A 25,101-nucleotide genomic window follows, 5' to 3' on the forward strand; every position below is an offset into this window, starting at 1 on the left:
AGATTTAATCACTTGCATTGAAATGAAACATTGTTCAATCTGAAAACACTCAATGTAAATCAAAGACTGGCTTTTATTTCCTTACACCTATGATAAGACAATGTTGTGCTTATGAAACCCATCTATAGGATCAGATTAAGAATGCAACTGTAGCCAGCACTTAGGTTTTTATTCATTTTCAGTCTTTGAACAGCACTCTCAAGAGAGGAATTACAGGACAAGAGTGGAATTCTGAAGAAATGAATCAAACCCATCTATACCCTTACCAAAAAGTAGTATACTTCAAGTTTATTGTATTAAGTATACTTAAGTAAAGTTCAAGTATATTTAGACTTTTTGTAAGTATAAGTCAAGTATACTTAAATGTCATTTTAAGTATATTTCTGAGAAGTACATAAAGCCCATTTCTGAGAAGTACATAAAAAGTAAACTAAAAGCATACTTTCCTGTTTTTATTTTAAAAGAAGTATACTAATAGCACACTTGAATAAACTTCTTTTTCGTAAGGGATAGCCACGGACTAGAGCTCCTTTTGGAAATCACCCAGAAAGCAGACACGTCTCTGAATTAGGCTACACTTTAGTCGTTCATAATGGGTGGACAAAAATACAACTTTTCAGGGCATCGTTGAGAGAAACTTGAAAGACCAGTGTTGTTGTTGTGGGTGTTGGCGAATTCTCGATACTGCACTAGTAATAGGCGGGTTCCACACACACAACAGCGCATTGAACTTTCCCTTCAGTGGATGGTTTAAGACACGGGCTTTCCTCATCCCAGTCAGTATCTGGGCGGCTCTGAGTGGCTTTGGGACGCGAAAGGTATTTTTCCAATTGGAATATACAACAACTGAAAGAAAACGCTAAATAAAACAACAGAAAGAATCATGGAAGCCAATGGAAATGCCGGCAGATTCGGTAAGTTTTGCAGTGATGTCATGATGATTCTAGAAGTGAATACATTTGATTTGAAGAGTCAACAGGCAATTCATAATGGCTATATGAAGACCATAATGTGAACATTTAAATGTTAGCTACAATACCACATACTTTATACAAAGCAATTTACTCTGAAACTCAATTTGTAAGATATTTTACCTTGTTTTTAGCTTTCGCGAGGTTATTTTCAAAGTCATGTGGCGTGTAATGACATTATGACATTTTGTTTATTGTTGCACAGTCAGAACTGCTATTAAATGATGCATCATAGAACATTTTCCATAACTTCTGACTTGTCCTATGTCTGGGAACTTTAATACTCAGCTTTAAAAACAGATGCATGAGTTCACAATAAAAACGTCATTTATGAACATTGCATCTCACAAACAAATACACTTGGAGTTAATGTAGCTTATATATTGTATGCTTATATATAACATAACATATTATTTTCGTGGACCTTCCCTTACCAACACACATTCTGCATGACATTACCTAATGTCACGCGAGGATTCAACCAAAAGAAGGCGCCCTATGCCAAATTACATTTGAGTAAGTGATTCATCAAAGTGACTTTGAATCGGTTCCCTAAACGATTCATTTAGATTACGCTTACTGATATGTTCAAATCACATCTACTTAGATTCCATAGAGATTTTATGTTTATGACTTTAATAAAGCTATAAGAATACAGAAATAGCGAAATGGGTAACTGTTTATTAACGTTCTCTCTTTGTTAAAGAGTTTAACTCACAAGCTGAACTGAATTGAAAGACATGCCGCCACTTTTGGTCAGCAGATGTAGATATCCAGTTAATTCAGTTTGTCTCATTTAATACCGCTACGAGTCATGAAGGGAGTGGTTCGTTCAGCAGGTCCAGCCAATGAAATGCTCCATCACAACCCGCCTGGAATGCTGTCGGTTCGCGTTTTGCTCAGCAAACCTGCGCTTGAAACGGGAGAACTTCAGCAAACTAAATAGCTAGGAGTCAAACCAGACCGATTCTTCCATTTAAAAGATTCGTTCAAAACCAAAGATTCTTCCGTAAGCGAAAAGCCTCAACGGAGAAGCCAAGTTTGTAGACATCAGGCAAAATGTAAAGGTTACATCTACCAGGAGGACAAAAAATGGGTTTGTGTTTAAAGCAGGCTGAAAAACGGAACCAACCGGCAAAAAAATATAACACATGTTGTAATTACAACATTATATAGCTATTTAAATACCACAGTGTGTGCCATAACATGTCAGACTTACAGATGCGAAAACCTGAGATACACAGAGCAAGTGAATCATAAAACACAACAGGATGATTTTTGCAGGTTTAGAACCCGCCCATAGAAAGAGACTTGCAAACGTCATGGTTTCTCGCCTCATGTTATTTTTCTAGACAAACTAAGCCGATTACAGAGGCGGTCTCGTTGAGGAATTTCGGCCATGTCTTGTGTGCGTAAGCTTCGCAAAAGGACGAAATCCCAGGAGTTAGTTTACCAAGAGCAGTGCAAGGTCGTGGCACAAGAGAATGGGAAACGCATAGGTGGGTGTTGCATTTGTGTCGGGACGGGCGCTCGTGCATTAAATAGCCCTCCGTGGACTAAACTTCATGAGAGTTGTTTAGTCCCAGAAAGTAGCCTGAAGTTTCCTCCAAAACTGCATTTATAGTTTTTAGCAGTATTACTATAAAACCATAAAATGGGGTCTCATTTAAACTGTAAAAAGTAAGAGAAGAGCTCGTTCTCACTGTAAATGTTGTAAACAATGTAAACATTTAATTGACTGCGCAAGGTTAATAAAATTACACTTACCCCACATAAAGAATTTGAAATAGCATTAAGTTTGGTTTATGAAACCTGCACACTGATTATTAGATAAATAGCCTACTGTAAATGTGTCAACCAATCTCTGCTACATCTTCTTGCACAAGTCAGATCAAATCAGACTTTTTGTCTGCTGTAAAAAGCTGCACTCTAAGTATAAAGGATTAAAATGATTTAAACATTAAGAACATTTACAAAATACCATGTTGAAAAGTATGTTTATTTGCATGTCACAAACATCCATGACTGTTTATTTTATAAAAGTGTATGATACACTTTTTTAATATTTGGGATGAGGAATGAGTCAAGGGGATTTCCTGTTTAGCTTTCTGATGTTTTGCTGTATGTTAAATGCCATTCCAGCCAAATACAGCAGAGAAGATCTGTTTTGTTCACTTTTTCTTTTCTTTTTTTACTGAAAAAAGGATTTCACAACTCTTCCTAGGAAAGAATGAATGGTTCTGATGATTGACTTATCACAGTTTAATCTCTGGCTACCTTCTAGTGATAAAATATCAAGGTTAAATTAAGACTTCTCTTTCACTTTTCTATCTTTCCTGAAGAAAATAGTGGCACTCAGGGCTTTCTTAGATGGAAATTCCAGCTAAATGGAAAAAGCCTTGAGGAGTATGACAGTAGCATCAAAACACATGAAGTAACATTATGATCGTCATTTATTTTCCCACTTCCTTGCAGTATCCTGGAATTGAATGTATTTGAATGCTTCAATTGCTGTTTAGATACTTTTTAATAATCAAAATAAAGTGCTTTCATGATCATTTTAATTAAATTGAGGTTGATGCAAAAGAAAATTGAAACACGTGGCGCAGATCTTAAGCATTCTGTTGATAATGCCATTTAAACATTTGAATTCACTATCCAATATACGTGTTTAATACTATGCAGAGATGTAGTTATTGGAAGATTAATTGGTGTAAAATGGCTAAATGATGATAACTAACATGTTAACAAAAGATAGTATTTTGGGGCACAAAGTAGATGGGAGCTGTAAAGAAAAAAAAAAAAAAAAAAATCACCTAAAATATAAACATAGTTAATTCAGTATAAGAAAAAAGTGACGTGACATGACATTCAGCCAAGTATGGTGACCCATACTCAGAATTCGTGCTCTGCATTTAACCCATCCGAAGTGCACACACACAGAGCAGTGAACACACACACATACTGTGAACACACACCCGGAGCAGTGGGCAGCCATTTTATGCTGCGGCGCCCGGGGAGCAGTTGGGGGTTCAGTGCCTTGCTCAAGGTGCACCTAAGTCATGGTATTGAAGGTGGAGAGAGAACTGTACATGCACTCCCCCCACCCACAATTCCTGCCAGCCCGAGACTCGAACTCACAACCCTTCGATTGGGAGTCCGACTCTCTAACCATTAGGCCACGACTTCCCCAAAAAGTTGCGCCGTGTATCATCACCATAAGACCTTTGGTCATCTTCAGTACACAAATTAAGATTTTTTGATGAAATCCAAGAGCTTTCTGACCCTGCATAGACAGCAATGCAACTGACACGTTCAAGGCCTGGAAAGGTAGTAAGGACATCTTTAAAATAGTCCATGTGTTATCAGAGAAGAAACTGTTGAAAAAAGTAATTATTTTAGGTTTGTTTTGTTTTTTTTTCACACAAAAAGTATTCTTGTAGCTTCATAACATTACGGCTGAACCACTGATGTCACATGGACTATTTTAATGATGTCCTTACTACCTTTGGTGTGGTAGTTCCATTGATGTCTATGCAGGGTCAGAAAGCTCTCGGATATCATCAAAAAAATCATAATATGTGTTCCGAAGATGAACGAAGGTCTTAAGGTGATGAGAATTTTCATTTTTGGGTTATGTTTGCTGCTTTTAAATTGTTACTGATGTGAATGGGAATGCTTTTGAATAGCTTTATCCAGGTATTAGTGATCTCTCTCTCTCTCTCTGGCTTTTATTCCAGCAATGGCACAGCTGAAATCCACTTTGGAAATCATACCTGGCCCTGTTTCTGTAATTTCTTTAAAGCAATTAGAAGTCAGAATAGTATTTGAACTACATTTGCATTCTAAATACCTCTAGAGTATGATTTGAATGAGATGAAGAGGCACATTTTCCTAAATGTTAAATACCTCACCCTTTTCAAAAATGCTATAACTCTAGAATCAGTCATCAAAATAAAACCTTACACACAGAGTTTTCAGAGTAAACACAAGCAACCATTCCAGCACAGAATATTTTTTCAGCCTAATTGCAAAGGTCTTTCTGAAATCAGCTCAACTTTTTCACCATTTCTCCGCCTTCTGCTCGAGTGCAGCCAGAGCCTCATAAACAGCCTCTGTGGCAACAGCTCGTGAAAAAATGCCTGCAATGTTGTGGTTGTGCCCACACCCTTGGGTCACAGAAGCTGGAGATATTCATAATTCAACTGTTGAGCAAATTAAGCCCACCATGATAGAATTCAACCAGGTATATTTATCACTCTGATATCAGCACTATGATAGCTGGGGGACAACAGCTTTGTGTCTTATCAGGATGTTGCAGGCAATATTTTATCGTTCCAAATTTAGCCACTCCTGAAAAGGAAGTGAAATTTATTTTATGGAAAGACTGATCTTTTATTGCAACATTGACATGAATTGACTACAAACACCACCCATGCACATACACATTTTTCCATATTGTGGTTATGTTTATCTTGTTCGATCCTAAATATTACAACACGGATCATATGGCTATTTGGAAAGTGAACTGGGTATATTATTCATATATATGCTGATTTGCACATATTTAAAAATGTTGAAAACCGTTGTGATGCTTCATAAAACTGTGACAGTTTTTTCAGGATCTTCTTTGGATATTTGTATGTGTATGCAAAATCAGTAAAGACTATTTCAAAGCCATAACTCAAAAAACAAATATAATGTTCTGCTTATGGATATCTTTCTATACGTATTTAAATAGATTTTTTTTTTTTACTGTTATAAATGTGAAGCATACAATCTCTATGTATTAACACAATAATCTCTGTGAGTGATGCAAATGATTGTATTGCTAATGTTTACACTTTCAGCATTGTGGGTTTGTGGTTTCAGCAAGAAAAGATAACCACAATATCGTTGCAATATGGAAAAATGCTGTGTGGGTGGATGTATGTGGTCAATACGTCTCAGTTTTATCTTTCCGACTATGAGTACTATTTATGATACTTTAATAAACAGTCAAAAATCAATACATTACTGTATAAACTGAATATAATAAGGCATAATGATATACTGTTTAGTGTTTATATTGTTTAAACTTAAAAAGTAGAAACTAGTTACTGAAAGGGAACAATTCTAGGAATTTACCAACAATTGGAATGGTTAAACATATAATTTATTTTCATGAAAGTAAAAACTCAATGATTTGGAGTTTATAGTGTGTAGATATACAGCATGAAAGAGTATCAAAGAAAATTGTGGTTCATTTACAGTAACCTTTACCATACTTATAGCTCACCCAGCAGGTTTTGACCTTGAGCAAAGCCGTGTAAATTCTGCAAGTTCATTTCTGCTTTTGTCTGAAGAGAGGTGTGTCAGGGCATTGGAATTAATGAAAGAGTGCATGTAATCTTTTTAAATAGTTTTGACCTGAATCATCATTGACCCCAGGTATTTTTGACTTTGGTTCTATATTTAGACTTCCAAAGTTCTCATAAATTGAGATACTTTGATGGTGGACTTTGAAAATGTTATGACCTTTGTGAACTCCATTCGCACTGATGCATGAACTTGACATTTTCTTGACCTTTAGGTCTGGAGGGAGACCCAGACCTGCAGTTTTTGCTGAAAGGTGGAGACTTACTAAAGGTGAAGTCCAAGTCATGGAGAAAGACCCGCTTATTTCGACTGAATGAAGACTGCAAGACTGTGTGGCAACAGACCAGCAAGACTTTCAAGAGTGACTCCAGCTGTAAGTGTCTCTGCTGTCCCTTAATTCAGTGTCTGTTTGAAAGAGGTGAGGAAAACAGGATTTGGTTATATCATGAAGAATCAGATTTTACTCGAAATAATAGATCTTGGTATAATAAGCAAAACACTGTACAGTTATGAATACAACTAAGCTGCCAAAACAACTCATTTTATATTGGTAATTTTGATCAGTGGATACATAAAGAAATGTTCTGTAATCAAATATTTATTTATATTATAATTAATCTGATGGAAAGTGAAAGTAAATACATTTACATTGTTACAAAATAATTGCTGTTCATCAAAGAGTCCTGTAGAAAATGAATCAAAAATATTAAGCAGCATTAATCAGAAATATGTTATGATTTAAAATATTTTAAAATAGAAAACAGTTAACTATTTCTATTTTTACTTTATTTTGATCATACACACAATGTGTGTTTGTGTGTATGTATATGCAATTATCATATATAATAACTTAATACAAATACCTTATAGAAACATGTTGTTTCCTGATGCACTGTAATCTAATAACCTTGTATAATTTCCTTTCAATAAATGATCTCATGCTGACATCAGCAAGCCTCACATCAAATGGCTTTCCTGTAAACCCATCTTTTTAGTCTGGAGCTGTAAACAAATGTGACCCTCTCTGTGAAATCCAGGCTAAAGTCTCAAAACCTAATTAAGAGATAACAAGCATCAAAGTTTGATTTCAAACCATTAATTTTACAATGATTTAAATCTTTGACAAGGCCACACTCAGTGTTAAAGATATCAAGGTTACATTTTCACAGAATGATCTTTACCTTATGAAAGATGATTTTATGTAGAAGACAGTAAATCACACACACACACACACACACACACACACAAAGACTTTAGCTGGGTTTTCACAGCCAGGGTCACAAACAGTTAGACCTGTCCTTCACTTTCCTCCACAAACATTTTTACTGCCTGCAAGGCCACAAAATGCTTTGAGTTGGGCGGAAAGGAAACATCTCTGACAAAATGACCAGAGAGGAGGGGAACAAAATTTTGTGATGATATTAAATCTTTTTCCCACATGTTGTCCTCTTAGCTTCCGGCCTGGTTCCTCCTGGCCAAAGGCCTCGGATCAGACCTCTTTATCTGCTGTCTGCCAGACTGTGGCTGCCTCCTCTTTGTCCTGCATGTGAAGTAAACCAGGACCAAATAAAATCAAAGGATTCTAGTGAAAACACCAGATATCAGCAGGGAAACCCTCTGGTCCTGTTCACATGATATTTTCAGCCATTAGTTGGGTGTTTTGACAGGCTTTTAACTCCCTTTGGCCGGGAATGATGATTAGATGGATTGCACATGTAGTCGAAGCATTCTGGCCTCTTTTTATGTTCTCAAAACAATGACATAAATGGTTGAAAATGTACCTCAAACATATATTAAGCAAAGTAGGATTTTTCTATCGATTTTTCTGTCATCGTTTAAATGCGAGAAGACAAGGGGATCATGTTTTTAAGCACAGGAAGTGAGGTTTTTATTATCTTATACTGATGATGCCAAGTTTATCTCAAGTTAAATGGACTTGAAAGGGTGGGAAACAAACTGAGGAAACGTAACGGATTGTTTTTATCAAACATAGTGCTGATGCAGTAAAACTATCCAGAAATGGGACAATGACCATGTTCGTCTTTTAAACCCTGTTGGACAAAGACAGTTTGAATAAAACATCAACCTCGCTCCTATGTGATGCCCCGTTTCATAGTTTGACGCTATTATCTGTACAACAATGAACAGATTTTGCCCTTGTTTGTCATGGGTTTATTATTCCCGCCTCCAGCAGAACACAATGAGAGGTCACATGGTCAACATCCCACCACTGTAACATACAACCGAGGTCATATGAGGCAAAATCAGATTGGTGAGAGCCCTGATATGTGTTTAAAAGCTCTTGCTAGCACCTCACAGATGCTATTTTTATTTTACACTAAGTATTGAACTTTACTGCCTACAATAGTTCCTCCATCAATTAGGCTCAAATAGGGCGGCTCAGAGGATCTGAGAAAAAGCACCTGACAGGACGTATTTTGGAAATGAGAAGTGTGTAATCTCTGCATCATCATCACTCCATTAAAACATGCACCATTAAATCAAAAAAGATCATACACTTCATCTTAAAAAAGATGTTGGTGCAATTATTAACCTAAATGTCACTGTTTTCATCTTGAAATAGTATTTCAGACACTGTATTTTCTATAATACATGAGATGTAACAATAATTATCTGACAAAAATCAGAAAACAGAGGTCAGAATTTGGCCGAGCACAATGTTTCCTTTCTGTCAGCTTGTTTGAGTGGAATCTGAAGGATGCTAGACTTGCTTTTGACACTGCTTTCTTTCACCAGTTCACTTGAGATTGGGTGTTATCCAAATAGTTCTCCTACAGTCCCCATATTTGTCTTTGTGAGCGTGTGCCACGTCTAAAACAGCTAATTATCTCCAGCTGTGCTTTTTCAACATTTTCCACAAATACTGTACAGAAAAGGGTGTGAAGCTCTTCTTTTTCATCAGATGGTCAGTGAAAGAAAGTCCTCAATCTTTGGAAAATGTTATACAGTACATCTATGTCAGAAGGTTCAATGACGTTTTACATTAACTAGATACAGTTTTACACCTTTATTTGTTTGATTTTGTAATTTTCTATAAACTTTGTAATGTTCTTTTTGGCATTTTCAAGAAACATTTTAAATACATTGATAAAGACCTATAAATTTACACAGAAAATTCTAATTAATAATACAATTAATTAATAGCAATACATTTTTTATAAATTAGTTAAGTATTAAAAATGAATTCAATATAATTTAACATCAAAATTATGATTTTAGCAGTACAGTCGAGAAGGTCAAGACTGCAAATGGGATACAGACATTTTTAAAAACAGCTACTTTTAATGTTAGACTAGTTTTATAATACAGAACAGTTTATCTAAAATATCTAATAGATCGCAAAAAATCAAAATTGTGCCTTTTCTGTTTTGTCACGTGTCTTGAAGTGTACCATATTCATGGCAAGTGGCTTCTCTTGTGTTTGCTCTGTTCCAGTAGGCTGAGTACACACAACCCAACCCTGATCTGATTCTTCACAGAAAGCCATCTATTGTCTTATTGGTTTATTTAGGATCATGGCTTCATTGCAAGAGAGATTTCCAAAAATCTCACTTGTGTCTTACTTCTAGTTAGAACAGTTAATCAATCTATTTGTGCTCTGAAGGGTCAATTAAACTCTAAACCTGACCCTGTTCTGTTAACACAGTTCCAGACAGCCCTGTGTGTATACATCTGAACTATATAATACATTCCTCAGTTTATTATTATAGCACAATACATAAGATCTGAGAGGAACAGAGCTCATTTTGTGCTGTTTAATGTTGTGTTTGTTTAACACTGGGATAAAAGGCCAGAGGGCACAGGAGGAGACTGATTGTGATGCACAGCTGTGTTTGCCAAACACGTTTAATAATCGTCAAGTAGGGTGACACCACTGACGTTATCAGCTTCTTATCAATGTCTGACGTGATGCCTGCATTAAATTTAATATTTCATACAGCAGTGCTGTGCCAAGATTCTTTGATTGAGAAATCAAGATTATTCAAGTATCTCGCGTGTTAATGTTCAAGTTGAATCGACAGGAATTTACTGAATTAGAATGAATTTAACACAGTTGCAGAACTGTGCCATGAAATGTTATGAAATCAATATTAGTAAACTGAATATATTTCAAGGTGGAAATAAGTGTTTCTCCATCAAAAATCTATAAAATGAATTAAATTGATAAAATATAATGAAAATATAAATGATCAAATCTAATGAAAAGTTCATGAATTAAATATAAGGGAAATTAAAAATATATATATAAGAATGATATTAATGAAGAATTTATATCACCTTAAAAGTTAACTAAAAAATGAAACAATTAGAAATTGTACAGCAGTTATATACAGTTTGACTCTATAACATTTAATTCCATTCTGTGTAATTAAATTTAAATAAAAAAAATGCGAAATCACTGCGCTCAACCAAGACTTCAGGTGCATAGATCAGTAAAAATCATAACGGCTTCAAATGAAAAAGCAGGATCCGCACTCACTTGTATACCTCTTAATGATTTTTTGATTTTTTATTCTTCAAAAAGCACAAATAGATCTTATCCATAAATCCATTTGTGCTTCTTGCATAATAAAAAAAATCCAAAAATCATTAAGAAACATTCAAGTGAGTGTGGATTCTGCTTTATTCAATTCAATTTCTATTGGAATTACAATTCTGTTTCCTGTTTGCTCAATTTAAATTTCAGATTCATTACTGAACTGCTTACAATCCTCTTAGAGATAACATAAAATCCCTAAAATCTTTCAAATGGATGGACCCTCTTGCACTTCTGTGTCTTTTGGTGCTTTGGAAGATTTTAGATGTCAAAATATACTCTTGAAATAAAGCAGCACTCCATGTAAAGACCTGCATATCAAACAAGCCTAGAAATAATGTGTCTCTTTGGCTTCAGGCTGTTGTTTTGTCGTAAATCACCGCCTCAGATGTTTCTCTCATCAATCCGCAAACAGAGTTCTTGTGAAAGGCAGATTTATTCCAGAAAGGTTCAAAATGCAGTCAGAGTGATAATGTCTCTTTTACAGTCAGTCTGGAGGACATCGATTCAGTGCGGTATGGCCGTCAGACTGAAGGGCTGCAGAAGTACACTGACTCCTCAGTGGAAGACCGCTGCTTCTCCATCATCTTTAAAGGTCGACGGAAGAATCTGGACTTGATCGCCTCATCCAAAGAGGAGGCCAAGAGATGGGTCAGCGGTCTGGAGAAGGTCATGACTGGCATGCACAGCCTCAACCGACAGCAGAACAGTGAACAGTATCCTTAAACATCCATTCCACATTTGTCAGCACTGCTTATTGTAATTAAAGGAAAACATTGATTTAACATTTAGGTTACACATGATTTCAAAGTGACATTTCATATATACGGTTAAGGTTAGGTTTCAGGTTAAGGATGGTTGCTTTATAGTTTATAAAATAATTTTATACATAATTTACTGTTATTATTATAATAAGTACATGTAATATGTGTGACTGTCACCTCAAATTGATACTTTTTTGCACTAAAAGTACTACGTGTAAAATGTGTAATAAGCATTGATATAAACCTTTTTTATAAGTAGAAAAGATCTAGCTAGAAAACTGAAATATTCAGTCCTTACATCAGACAAAAAGCTGGTTCTATAACTGCATGCGCAAGGCAGACAAGAATGCAGACAACAAAATGTCCTTGAAGGAGTTGAAGCATTTCCTACGTCAGATCAATATCGAGGTGGACGACAGTTACGCCGAGATGCTTTTCAAGGTGAGACGCAAATCATAAATCTATTGTTTGCATTTTAACTTTTGTTAGAAGCTTATAGCCATTTTTTTGTTTAGATCACTGCTGGTCAGGATTATGTACGAGTCTACAAGTTATCTACACGATACCAAATAAAACAACATGTTTAAATTGCTTTTGAACTCACTGGCGCATTGAAGAAATTTTCAGAAAAAGTCTCCGGTTAACTGTCCTACAGAACTGTTTTATTTATTGATTGATTGATGTATTTTTTGCTATTTAATATTGCAGAAATGTGACACATCAAACTCAGGCACTCTGGAGGGATCTGAGATTAAACACTTCTACGATTTACTGACTTACCGGGAGGAAATTGATGTGATCTATGGAAAGTACGCGAGTACTAATGGACAGATGAGCTCTGGCGACCTGTTGTACTTTCTTCAAAATGAGCAGAGGGAGTCAGTGTCTTTGGAGTATGCAAAGAAGCTTATTGAGAAATATGAGGTGGATGAGACAGGTAAGCACACTTAAATAACCAAAAAGAATACATCAGAAAACTGTTACTTACAAAGATATTAATAGCTGCATTAATATGATACATTAAACTGATCAAAAGTGATAGTAAAGACATTTATGGTATTTTTAAACTTTCTATTTTTCACAAAAATATTAAGCAGAACAACCGTTTTAAATATGAATAAAAAATAAGTGCTGGCAAATGATTAATCGCGATTAATCGCATCCAAAATAAAAGTTTTTGTTTACGTAATATATGAGTGTGTACTGTATATATTTAGTATGTATATATAAATACAAACACATGCATCTATATATTTAAGAAAAATATGCTATAGTTTGTTTATATATTAAATATATTTATATATAATATAAAATATAATTATATAAATATATGTACGTGTAAATATTTTCAAAATATAAACTGTATGTGTGTGTATTTATATATACATAATTATTATAAACACAGTACACATTCATATAGTATGTAAACAAAAACTTTTATTTTGGATGCGATTAATCGCGATTAATCGTTTGCCAGCGCTAATTTTTATTAATATTTAAAATGGTTGTGATTAATCGTTGTTTTGAGGATCATGTGACACTGAAGACTGGAGTAATGACTGCTTAAAATTCAGCTTTGCCATCACAGAAATAAACTACATTTTAAAATGTAGTAAAAAATAAAATAAAATAAAATAAAAAAACAGTTGTTTTGGAATATTTCACATATTATATAATTTGGATAATAGAAGATAAACATTAAATAACAAACTATAAATACACAATAGTGAATTACCCAATCAAAACAGTAGGTGCATCATGTAACAAAATATAAATAACATGTATTTTTACAATACATTTTAGTATATTACAGTGTTTTTACATTTACCCAGCCAAACAGAACAAGTACATGAGCAAAGATGGTTTCCTGATTTACCTGAACCATGAAGAAGGCTCCATCTTTAACCCCGCCCACAAACCTATATACCAAGACATGCATCAGCCACTCAATCATTACTTCATTTCCTCTTCCCACAACACCTATCTGATGGAGGACCAGCTGAAGGGGCCTAGCAGCACAGAAGCCTATATCAAGTATGAACATGTCTGCTTTCACTAGAAGTCTCAACAGCTATGCATTAACACATTAAGCATTCATCCATAAGCAGTGTGAGAAAATGAATGTTGTCTTTTAGAGCGCTGATGAAGAGCTGTCGCTGTGTGGAGCTGGATTGCTGGGACGGTGCAAACGGAGAGCCGGTCATTTACCACGGCCACACGCTCACATCCAAAGTGCTCTTCAAAGATGTCATCAAAGCCATCAAAGAATATGCTTTCAAAGTGAGTGGAAAAAGGTGGTTAACTAATAATGCCCACTGCTTTCAATGTGTAAGTTTTCTATCTATGTCCATCAAACAAAAGGATGTTGCGAGTCTGCTCACTTAATTATGTACGGTACCCAAAGTTTTTGGAGCAAATTACTTCAAATGTTCAAAATTAGAATGTACAAGCTTTTGTATCAGGTTTTTATGTAGAAAATAGGAGCAGAAAATGGTACAATAAGATTTCTCCGAAGTGTTAAGAAGTTGAACAGCTAGCACGTCATAAACATTGACATTAACACACAGGACAAATAGGTAACGAATGCGTTTCAGATGCAGAAAGAAGTAAATAATGTTTTTGTGTGTTGTTCTTAAAATAAAGTTTCACACCAGAATCCATTCAGTATGCTTGTATCTTGTATACAATATTCAGTTCAACGTGCTTTTATACAATTATACAATAATTAATCAAGGAAATAATACATTATTTAATCAAGAAAATATCACAAAACAATGAATGAAGGCCATTATCATAAAGCCTTGCATTTTGTGGATTATGAAAACCTTGTGTTTTTTGCTACACTAGACCTCACAGTATCCAGTGATCCTGTCTTTGGAGAACCATTGCTCCACAGAGCAGCAGAAGATCATGGCCCATCACTTAACCTCCATCCTGGGCAGTGCTTTGCTCACTCAGCCCCTGGGGCATCAAATGCCCAACACTTTTCCAGGACCTGAGGTTAGACCACTTGAAATAACACACTTGGATCTTGCTGCACCACTGCATTGTAAAAATATTTTTTCTTTCCTTCTTTTTTTCTACTTGTTATTTGTAATTGTTTGTGAAATGTAGAATTTTTTGAGTTAAAAAAAAAATATCGCCACCTGGTGGATAATAGAGACCACTCTCTAAAACTAAACCAGTTACATGACCTCTTAAAAATCTCTGTTCACCACACCCCACGTTCCTCAGATGACTTCCTTGTCATTTCTGCAATCTTCCTGTTTACTTCTGTATCCATGAATTCAAATAGCTGAAGACCGATGAAGTGATTATCAGTAGAGCTACGATTACATGGAGAAACTTTTTTTTTTTTTAATCGTAACCACTTACCACTTCCTGATGATTCACCAAAACACTCACCAAGCTTTTGAGCTGCAAATGACAAGATGGTACATGTTCAGACAGGCAGGATTCGAAGTGCTTGTTTTGGTTCTGAGGTGGGAGGGGCTTCAGAATGATGTCACATTGGAATCCATGCAGCTGGATCGGTTTTGAATCTTTTCCTTACCATGACCTATTTGAATTGAGTTTTAGCCCTGAGCTTTGTCTCGTACTGAGAAGTCCTGCCAGTTTCTCTGAATAACACTATGGCAGGATGGTAATCAAAGATGATTCTAGTATTACAGCCTGAGGGCGGCTCACCCATGAACTCCCATCCTCACATAAACACAGCAAGCAGAGAAACAATAGGAAAGCATCATCTTTCAGTTCCATTTGTAATATGTGAAAGGTATCTAGAATTTCTCTCACAAAACTTCTACCTATCCTGTTTTTTTTTCCATCAAGGCTGTATTTATTAAAGTTTAGAATAAAATAACGTTGTATTTTATTCTATTTTAAAATATAATATATTCCATTGATGATAAAGCTGAATTTTCAGTGTCACATGATCCGTCAGAAATCATTCTAATATGCTGATTTGGAAACATTTTTTCTTAGTATGATCAGTTATGCATTTTTTTTTTTTTCAGGATTCTTTGATGATTATAAAGTTCAAAATAACAGCATTTATTTGAAATAAAAAGTCTTTACTGTAACTTTTGATCAGTTTTACGTGTCCTTTCTGTATAAATGCATTAAAATACTTCACAAAAAGTTCTGAACAGTAGTGTATATAAAATTTCAACGCATAATCGGATCTAATTTCAAAGTTCAAATATGTTTGTGTCATCTGTTTATGTTTGTAGGAGCTGAAAGGACGTTTCCTGATCAAGGGCAAGCGTTTGAACAAACTGGATGCGGCATTCAACAACAACGCCACAGAGGACGTGGACAGTGTGTCAGAGGAAGACGAGGCTGCTGAACTCAAAGAGGCTGAACAGAAACCAAAGGAAAAGGTGTGTAAAAACCATTCAGTCATTCAGAGAACAACAACCAAACAGCTGGCATGAGTTTAACATGTATTAAACATTATCAGTACAGTGGAAAACTTGAATGTAATCTAATGTACCAGTAAAAAACAAAAACAGCTCATAATAAAATCTGTCTGCCAAGTACTACAAAATTAACATTCACCAAACATCACATACACTATATGAGAACAATTGGCAGAAAAGCAGATTTTATTTGTTAGTGCAACACAAAATATGGTTTAAATCGAATTAATGAAATGTTTATTGCAAGTGTAAACTGGAAAACTAGTTTTCAAAAATGTTCCACAAAGCACACTTAAGTTCGTAGAGTTTATTTGCATACACAAAGCTGTGGTAGATAAGGTTGAGTTCAAATCGGCACACTCAGCTGTCAGGCATTCCCACAAAACCCCCATTCAAATCATGAGCCAGACAGCAGATTTGTTCTGCTTATTTGGCATCCCTTCGTCATTGCATGTGTAAAGTTATTCTTTTTGATTGTGTTGTAGAGTTCCAAAAAGATCAAGCTGGCTAAGGAGCTGTCAGACCTGGTCATCTACTGCAAGAGTGTCCATTTCAGCAACTTCGAGCATTCAAGAGATAACCAAGCTTTCTATGAGATGGCCTCCTTCAAGGAGAGCAAAGCAATGAACCTGGCAGAAAACTCAGGTAAACCAGGGTGTTGCCAACTTCCAGGTTGGCCTACAAGAATATGTCAAAACTGCAGCACTCAATAGGCCCCCAAACTTAGGAAAAAAATGAGAATGTACAATATGAGTGATGTTGCCAGATATACTCTAAAAACACATTTTTGGTGATTTCTTGAAGCTACGGCATTTATTCATCACAACATGGATAAGCTGAGCAGAATCTACCCAGCTGGCTCCAGAACCGATTCATCCAACTACAATCCGGTGCCACTGTGGAACGCCGGCTGCCAAATAGGTGCAAAGCCCTCGAGATATAAGATAATATGAGTCTAATGCAGTTCAGAAAGCCTGTTTATAATCTACATGTGCTTCCATATAACACTTAACATGTTTTTATCCCTCAAATTGTCTATAGTGGCTCTAAACTTCCAGACTCCTGGTAAGGAGATGGATCTGAATCAGGCCCGCTTTCTACCTAATGGCAAGTGTGGCTATATACTTAAGCCAGAGTTTCAGAGGGACCCTGCCTCACAGTTTGACCCCGCAAACCTCAGAGTAGGCCCCTGGCTGAAGAGAAAGACCTTGCATGTCATGGTGAGATAAAAAAATTAATAAAATAGGATGCCGGATACAATAAATAAAAAAGAAATTAATAAGTAAATTAAATCAATCTAAGAAAGACAAATATTAATTTTGAAGTTTGATAACAATGACATTTTACAGTGTTATTCTGGCTGATACAGTTAATAAAATAATTAGTACATTAGAAATCAAATCTTTTTTTATATTCAATTTTTTTATTTATTAAAACAAATATATCTTTTTTCAATGAATGAAACATTAATCGTTTTAAATGCTACAAGTGAATTTAGGCATCACAACATTGTAATATATATTATGAAAAATAAATACAGATTTTGTGATTTGCTAATACTTACATTTAACAGTATAATTCTGGCTGTTACAATAAATAAAATAAATTAATGAGTACATTAAAAATAAAATCTGTTAATATATATATATATATATATATATATATATATATATATATATATATACACACAGCATATCATTTTTAAAACATAGTAAGTATATCTTATTTTATTTACTTTTTTAATTAAAAATAAATCACTAAAATCCAATCGTTTTAATTGCTACAAGTGAATTTAGGCATCATAACATTATTATATACATTATGAAAAATTTACATTTAATCATTTAAAAATAAATATTGATAAAAAATTAATCAGTAAAAGCTGAAATCCAATTGTTTTTAATTACTACAAGTGAATTTAGGCATCACAACATTATAATATTCAATATAATAAATATAAAAAGACATTTAACAGTGTGTTTAAGTTATGGCACTGATATATCATTCATCCCTAAACCAAATGCAAACCTATCTAAACAGCGACCAATTCTTGTATGTGTCTGTTCAGATCATATCAGCCCAGCAGCTGCCTAAGATCAATGAAAACAAGCAGAAGTCCATCGTGGACCCTCAGGTCAAGGTGGAGATCTACGGTGTGCCCGACGACATCGCCAGCAAACAGACACACCACATTGACAACAATGGCAAGTGTCAACAGTCCATTTACACTTATGCATTTAGCAAATGCTTTTTTCCAAAGTGTGGTCACTGAAGTGTGTTTTGTTACAGGTTTCAATCCTCAGTGGAACACTAAATTCCAGTTCACTATTCACGTGCCGGAACTGGCCTTGGTGCGGTTTGTGGTGGAGGACTACGACGCTGCTTCCCATAATGACTTGATTGGCCTGTACACTCTGCCCTTCACCAGCATGCAGAATGGTGAGCTAGTGAAAATACAGTAAGTGAGAAATTCTTGTGCAGTTTTATGAATTTGCTCACCACAAGTCCTGTCTTCTGTCTTCAGGATACCGCCATGTGCCTCTGCTCACGAAGAGAGGAAATCTCATTCCTTCAGCGGGACTGTTTGTACACATCATGGCTCTTGATGCCTAATAAACTCCAACATTCCCCTCAGTCTTCGCAATGTCAAAGTGTGCAGATCACTGAACAAGACAATCCTCTAAACTGTCCTCTACAAACACTTTTAGGATAAGATTTGGACCTTTCCTCCTTACCATATGAGTTCAGAGATGTACCTTAAAATGCTTCATGGAATTAGTGCATGCGGTTCATTTTTGAAAAACAGGTGGGGTAAAAAAAAAAAAAAACCAAATAACTGAAGACGTTAGAAAAATTCGACACATTCTTTGTCTTCTGATTTTTTTTCCATAGCATGCAAATTGAATAAATTTAAACAAATACTGTTTAAATAAAAAATATATATATATAAAATATATTTTATTTAAAGTTAATTTAAATTTTAACATTTTAAGAAATAGTTGAAGATTTTTTGACTACCAGTTAGAGTAGTACTTTCTACTGCTGTCAAATCGATTAATTGTGATTAATTGTATCGAAAATTAAAGTTGGTGTTTACAAGTGTTGGGGTAATGCAAGTAAGTAACACAAGTTACATAATCAGATGACTTTTTTTCAAGTTACTAGTAAAGCAACGCATTACTTTGAAATTTACAAGGAAATGTATATTTACAAGAAATTATATTTTTCAAGTAAGTAACGCCTTGCTTCCCAATTTATTCACTGACACATCTACTTAGGCTTATTAATTTCACTTTTGGTCTAAAAGGGTCTTTACAGTTGCCAGAAAGATAACTTTTGTGGTTTTTGTTATTAATAAACAAATACGCAAGCAAAAATGTAACGCATTACTTTCCATTAAGAGTAATTAAGTAATGCAATTAGTTATTTATTAAAGGGATATTCCATCCCAAAATGAAAATTTTGTCATTATTCACTTACCCCCATTTCGTTCCAAACCCGTAAAAGCTTTGTTCGTCTTTGGAACACAATTTAAGATATTTTGGATGAAAACCAGGAGGCTTGTGACTGTCCCATAGACTGTCGCATAGAACATTATGTACCAACGAGAATACTTTTTGTACATGAAGAAAACAAAAATAACAACTTTATTGAACAATTCCTCTCCTCTGTGTCTCTCCAAATCAGCGTAGCGCCATTTTGGCAAATCTGACTAGTACACACGCGGCTTACGCTCTTCTGTGTCAGCCGCGCTGCACCGATGCGCTGTTTGCTTTCATACCAAAGCATAAATACACAATACAAATAGAGTCGTTATTTTTGTTTTCTTTGTGTAAAAAAAGTATTCTTGTCGCTTCATAACGTTACGGTTGAATCACTGATGGCAGATGGACTATTCTGATTATGCTTTTCATACTTTCCTGGACCTTGACACTGTTATTTATTTGGCAGTCTATGGGACAGTCTCAAGCCACCCTTTTTTCATCCAAAATATCTTAAATTGTGTTCCGAAAAAGAACGAAGCTTTTACGGGTTTGGAATGACATGGGGGTAAGTGATTAATGACAAAATTTTCATTTTGGGATGGAGTATACCTTTAAGTAATACATACATGTAAGTATGTGTATTTATATATACATATAAATATACACAGTACACACACATATTATATTATATAAACACTAACTTTTATTTTGGACGTAATTAATCGAAATTAATCGATTTGACAGCACTACTACTGTACTTTGAGAAAACACATTTCACCACACTGAAGTCCATCTTAAGAATTCCATCGTCATTCCTGTCTAAATCAGTTTAGATTTGTAACTGGAGAATGTTTTACCTAACAGTTTTCGATTTTAATATATAAAGAATGTATATTTAAAAATATACTACACTGATCCCTTTTTACATTAACAGAGTACAGTGTTTGTATATAATTTCTGATTGTCAATGAATGTCAGTGTTTTTGTCCAGACATTCCCATTAAAGTCTTCATCTTAATCGCAATTATATCTTGGTTAAACAGCATATTTAATATTAATGTGTTGTGTGACGTGAGTTGAACTGGAGTACTATTGATATTTGTTAGTTACAGTGACTTACATTGGCTTATGCTCAGTTTTTCTTTATATGAACTCAGGATACAAATGATGGACAATGAACCGTTTACCCCATATTACCAATACTGTACATGCTATCCATTATTTTCTGATAAACATGTTCAGCTATCAATTATAATCACATTATATAAAAATCTGAACAGTAGGCGTGTATTGAGTTATCTAAAAGTGTTGTACTACAAATGTGTATAATGTAAAAGAAAGGAAAAGTGATACATTTACAAACAGTAGCTGTGCTTTCTATTTTTAAGGTGTTTGTTTTGTATTCATTGCTGTTGGTATAAGGTATTGCTGCTTTGATCTGCTCCTTTTCTAGAAATCTTTCTATTTTCTTATCTATGTGCCTTAAAGGAAAACTGTTACCTTCTACTTCAGCAATATTAAGCCATAACATAATCTGTTTCTGATGTCCTGTCCTGACATCCTCCTAACAGTAAACAACTGGCTTTACTGACAATAAAATGCTGTGACATTTAACTAGTGCATTAATTAAAACTGAATTAAACATCTCAGAAACATTTCTTGGCATGCATTGTGTTTTTATTAGCACTAAAAGTCATTTAGACATGTTCTACTGTATGCGACTGATATAGTTATTTTGGTGGGATAATTTTGATGTTCTGTTTAAGATATTTACAAAGCATTTCTATTACTGTAGGTCATGTTAGCTTTTGAGTCAAAACATTTTATAAGTGACCATCTTCTAGGCTTAAATACACATAAAGCACAACAATCAGGTCTGAAGATCAGACTGTATCTCATTATAACAAAACCAATTCAAAACAGTCCTGCCTTCTTTTTAAGATCGTTCTGACGCCATTTAGGCAGCCGCTGGAAATTGTCACGGGGGCAGCCGAGGAGATTCTCAAATTCTGCATCAGTCAAATATTCCTGAAATAAAGATGACCAAATAATAACCTTAAAAATATATTTCGAGCTCTGATTTTTTAAGACCAACTCAATAGTATAGAAGGAAGCTTGTTTCTTCCACAGGATTAAACTTTTTATCTTACAATTGTGATATTTATTCTAGTAATTCTGAGTTAATATCTCACAATTCTGAGAAAAACAGTCAGAATTGCAAGATATAAACTCACAATTCTGAGAAAAAGTATTACTTCTATTACAATTCTCACAATAGAGAGAAAAACATTCAGGACTGTGAGCTATAAATTAGCTACAAATTGAGTCAGATTTACTGTACCTTTTTTATTTGTATCTCATCACAGAAAGAGGCTTCCATACTAAAGGTCTCGGTACCCACCTCTCGTTTTTCAAGGTCCGCTCCTTGAGGCAGCTGATGTTGAGGAGCTTTAACTAGCTGCTCGGAATGAAGCATCCCAGAAGGCTTTGCTCTGCTGGGAGACTGGTCTACATATGCATTGGAGATGGAGGAGGATATCCTCTGATTATGAGACTTTATATTTCCTGGCCCTCCAGGAGCGCTGTAGCTCCCGCCACCTCCTCCTGTCTTCTTATTCAGGCTTGTGTTGTTGAGATTCTACAGGAAATGAGGTTGATATCATGTTTAGATTTGCACAGAGGTGTGCAGATCATATCGACATCTAAACGTAATTAGATAATCAGTTTGATCACATTAGATTAATCAATGTAAATGAATCAGGACAAGCATTTAATCAATATGGTTAAAGCTTTTTACCACAGTGATTTGCGATATATCACCCAGCTTGCTTTTCATCTCCTCATATGAAAGGCCTCCCTAGAATATAGAGTGAAACTGAAAAAGTGTCTCTCCTGTAACATTAATTCATTATGTGGTGTGATGGTGGACATTAAAAGTATTTAAAGTCAGGACGAAATGGCACTGGTAACCAGCTTTACTTTCATGATATTAAATTTACATTTAGTCATTTAGCAGATGCTTTTATTCAAAGCGACTCACAAATGAGGATAATGGAAGCCATCAAAATCAACAAAAGAGCAATGATATGCAAGTGCTATTAAATATTTGAATATTCAATGAGAAAAAAAGTAGGAGGGACCTGATTCTTTGCATCAAAGAAGCAAGCTTGTTTCCACCAGAGGATAAAAGAATTATGAGAAAGTAATTCAGAATTCTGATTCTGATCTCACATTTCTGACTTTGTATCTTGGAGTTAAAATTTATATCTCAGAATTACAACACAAAAATCAAAATTATGAGATATAAATTTATAATTGTGAGAAAAAGAAAAAAAAATTCTGAAATGTAAGAGAAATCTTGCAATGACCTTTTTTTTTACCCCATGGAGGAAACAAGCTTCCATAAATTTTAGTCAATATTTTAGGGAAAATTTGTATTATTATTATTAATATGTTTTTGAGAAGAAATTGGAAGAAAGTTAAACTTATAAATATCTAAACCTATGAATAAATAATATTAATAATAAATAAATATATAAACTTATAAATAATAAAATACTGAATATTTAATTATATAAATAAATAATAATAATTTAAACTTATAAATAAACATTTGTGGGAAAAACACAATGAAGAATCATGCAAAAATAAGATCAGGAAAATGCGTTAAGAAAGTAAAAATGGTCCATTTTGCTTTCATGTTGAGGATGTATTATCAGATCAGAGTCAACAAATGATAATGTGGCCTGAACTTCTCAAGATTCTGTTAGTTTGTTAGTGAATTTGTTGCGCATTACTGCCCCCTGCTGGACTCACGCTCCACTTATGAGCATCCCAAGCATTAAACCAGCCAGTGAAGGTGGGCGGCTCATAGCCTTGTTTAACAGTGGTGATGGGTGTCCCAGGGTCCCGTCCGGCTGGGTGGGTTTTAAGATAGTCCACTGCACTGCTATAGGACTCCTGAGTCTCGTACTGGTTGGCTGAGTTGCCAATCCAAAGGAAAATCTGAAGGAGGAGGAAGAAGAGGGGTTTAGGAGATTGATATATAAGAGCAGGAGCTTTCTAACTTTTTAATGCCACAAACCCCAGTTTTGATGATCCTTTTGCAAAGGACAACTCCCACACACTTTTTCTTTCTCTTTGTAATATCTTTGGTCACCATGTTGAAAACCCCTGGGTTTGTGTAATTGAATACACAAAACAACCAACAGAACTATTGTTTGACATTATTTCTCTCTGCATATTTTGCATAACCCAGAGCGACACCGGCATTTCACCGCAGCCTCATGCAAAACAAGTCGACAGCACGACCTCACACAAGCCCACCTCCTCCCAGGTGTCTAGAAGCATGACATCATCCTCGTCCAGGTCATCCTGAGTGAAGTCAGCCACTTCTGTCATAAGGAATCGGCCCGTCTGATTGGAGCATTCAAACAGACGAGGCTCGTGAAGTGCCACTTCTTTCTCCAGTCTGGTGACGATACAGAGGAAGTCAGTGGAAATTACTGACTGTACTCTAGATTTGGAGTATGAGCTCATCTTTATTGTTTTTTTTTTTATGGTTGTACCTCTTGTCACTGGCGTACGGCGCTTTCCCTCCCAAAGCCACCCAGAAGGCAGCTGGTTCCTGTCCTTCCATCACAATCTGCTTGTCCTGCTCAGAAAGCAAATCAGCTACGGCTTTTCCCATCTCCCTCTCGTCTCCACTGCAGCCCTGTGAGAAAGAGAGAGAGATGTAAAAATATAACAAAGTATATTTTTTATGATTAATAAATTACTGGTAAAAGTTTGGAATAATTAGTTATAGAAGTCTCTTATGCTCACTTGCTCAGTGATTTGGTGCTCAAGAAACATTTATTATTATCGAATGTTGAAAACAGTTTTACAACATGACGCATTACCATGTTTGCCATAAGTAAGATATATATATATATAAAAAGAAAAAATAACACTTTTATGCAGTATAAAGATGCATTAAATTGATAAAAAATTACAAAAATTTTATGATTCATAGATTTAATTATTCTATTAGATTAATTAGTGTATATTTATATATACTTATACTTGCCTTGCCATACCACAGGAAGACATTCTGATGAGTTTTGAGCAGAAAGACGTCATTGGTGTTGAGAGAGGCGGCTCGGGTGGGCACCTCTGTTGCTTTGGTGTTCATCTCATGTGTCCCTCTGACCTGGAAGAGTCTGGCACCAGGATCAGGGTTCACAACACCCGCTCTACCGGTCCCACCCTAAGAAACAATCAACATGTCAATGAAAAGCTAAAGCACTTTAGTATTTAGTATTTATTAATACATACTGCACAAAAAAAAAAGTAAACTCATATAATACTCCAAAAGTGGCAAGACATCATATTGATATATTCTATTATAGTGTAAGTACGTAAATAAATAAATATTTGGTTACCTGAAGGTGGTAAATAATTCAGATCATAAAAAAATTATTTACAATTTAGAGTTATATGTTCTATAGGAATAAAGGCACAATCACCTCAAAAATGATGAGTCTGCCCTTAAAGATGGCCAGG

The 25,101-nt window shown here is 35.0% G+C and overlaps 2 protein-coding genes across 5 annotated transcripts in view; one reads left to right on the forward strand and one right to left on the reverse strand.

Moving 5' to 3' along the window:
* Nucleotides 1-704: 704 nt before the first annotated feature.
* Nucleotides 705-19,521, forward strand: LOC109063676 (1-phosphatidylinositol 4,5-bisphosphate phosphodiesterase delta-1-like). 2 transcript variants are annotated; one of them, XM_042751987.1, is made up of 15 exons: nucleotides 705-914; nucleotides 6,544-6,702; nucleotides 11,375-11,603; nucleotides 11,963-12,092; nucleotides 12,360-12,588; nucleotides 13,484-13,685; nucleotides 13,787-13,931; nucleotides 14,499-14,651; nucleotides 15,884-16,033; nucleotides 16,558-16,717; nucleotides 16,877-16,993; nucleotides 17,114-17,292; nucleotides 18,141-18,276; nucleotides 18,362-18,511; nucleotides 18,597-19,520. In XM_042751987.1, exons 1-15 carry the CDS (start codon nucleotides 884-886, stop codon nucleotides 18,683-18,685), a joined length of 2,259 nt encoding a protein of 752 aa, XP_042607921.1. In that variant the 5' UTR covers nucleotides 705-883; the 3' UTR covers nucleotides 18,686-19,520. The 2 variants fall into 2 exon arrangements, with proteins under 2 accessions (XP_042607921.1, XP_042607920.1); XM_042751986.1 differs by lacking the exon at nucleotides 705-914 and adding an exon at nucleotides 1,664-2,470 and having other exon boundaries at nucleotides 18,597-19,521.
* A 660-nt stretch (nucleotides 19,522-20,181) lies between these two features.
* vill (villin-like) overlaps nucleotides 20,182-25,101 on the reverse strand; it is a 16,177-nt gene continuing 11,257 nt past the window's right edge. For 2 of the 3 annotated variants that reach the window (XM_042752381.1, XM_042752383.1), the window contains exons 14-21: nucleotides 25,065-25,101; nucleotides 24,626-24,805; nucleotides 24,126-24,271; nucleotides 23,884-24,028; nucleotides 23,374-23,562; nucleotides 22,355-22,414; nucleotides 21,959-22,195; nucleotides 20,182-21,585 (exon numbers count right to left, since the gene is read on the reverse strand). The exon at nucleotides 25,065-25,101 is cut by the window's right edge and continues 122 nt beyond it. In XM_042752381.1, coding sequence (XP_042608315.1) covers nucleotides 21,472-21,585; nucleotides 21,959-22,195; nucleotides 22,355-22,414; nucleotides 23,374-23,562; nucleotides 23,884-24,028; nucleotides 24,126-24,271; nucleotides 24,626-24,805; nucleotides 25,065-25,101 — 1,108 coding nt within the window. In that variant the 3' untranslated portion in view covers nucleotides 20,182-21,471. The remainder of the gene's footprint in view (nucleotides 21,586-21,958; nucleotides 22,196-22,354; nucleotides 22,415-23,373; nucleotides 23,563-23,883; nucleotides 24,029-24,125; nucleotides 24,272-24,625; nucleotides 24,806-25,064) is intronic. The other variant, XM_042752382.1, reaches the window with a different exon arrangement.

Source organism: Cyprinus carpio, chromosome B24 (genome assembly GCF_018340385.1).
Source record: "Cyprinus carpio isolate SPL01 chromosome B24, ASM1834038v1, whole genome shotgun sequence".
NCBI classification, from domain to species: Eukaryota; Metazoa; Chordata; class Actinopteri; order Cypriniformes; family Cyprinidae; genus Cyprinus; species Cyprinus carpio.

What these genes read in the sequence shown, in the direction of transcription:
- LOC109063676 (XM_042751986.1), top strand. Translation starts at nt 2,371, where the DNA reads ATGTCTTGTGTGCGTAAGCTTCGCAAAAGGACGAAATCCCAGGAGTTA. An exon ending in AGAGAATGGGAAACGCATAG is followed by an intron (nt 2,471 to 6,543) that starts GTGGGTGTTGCA and finishes CTTGACCTTTAG; the next exon opens with GTCTGGAGGGAGACCCAGAC. An exon ending in AACAGAAACCAAAGGAAAAG is followed by an intron (nt 16,034 to 16,557) that starts GTGTGTAAAAAC and finishes ATTGTGTTGTAG; the next exon opens with AGTTCCAAAAAGATCAAGCT.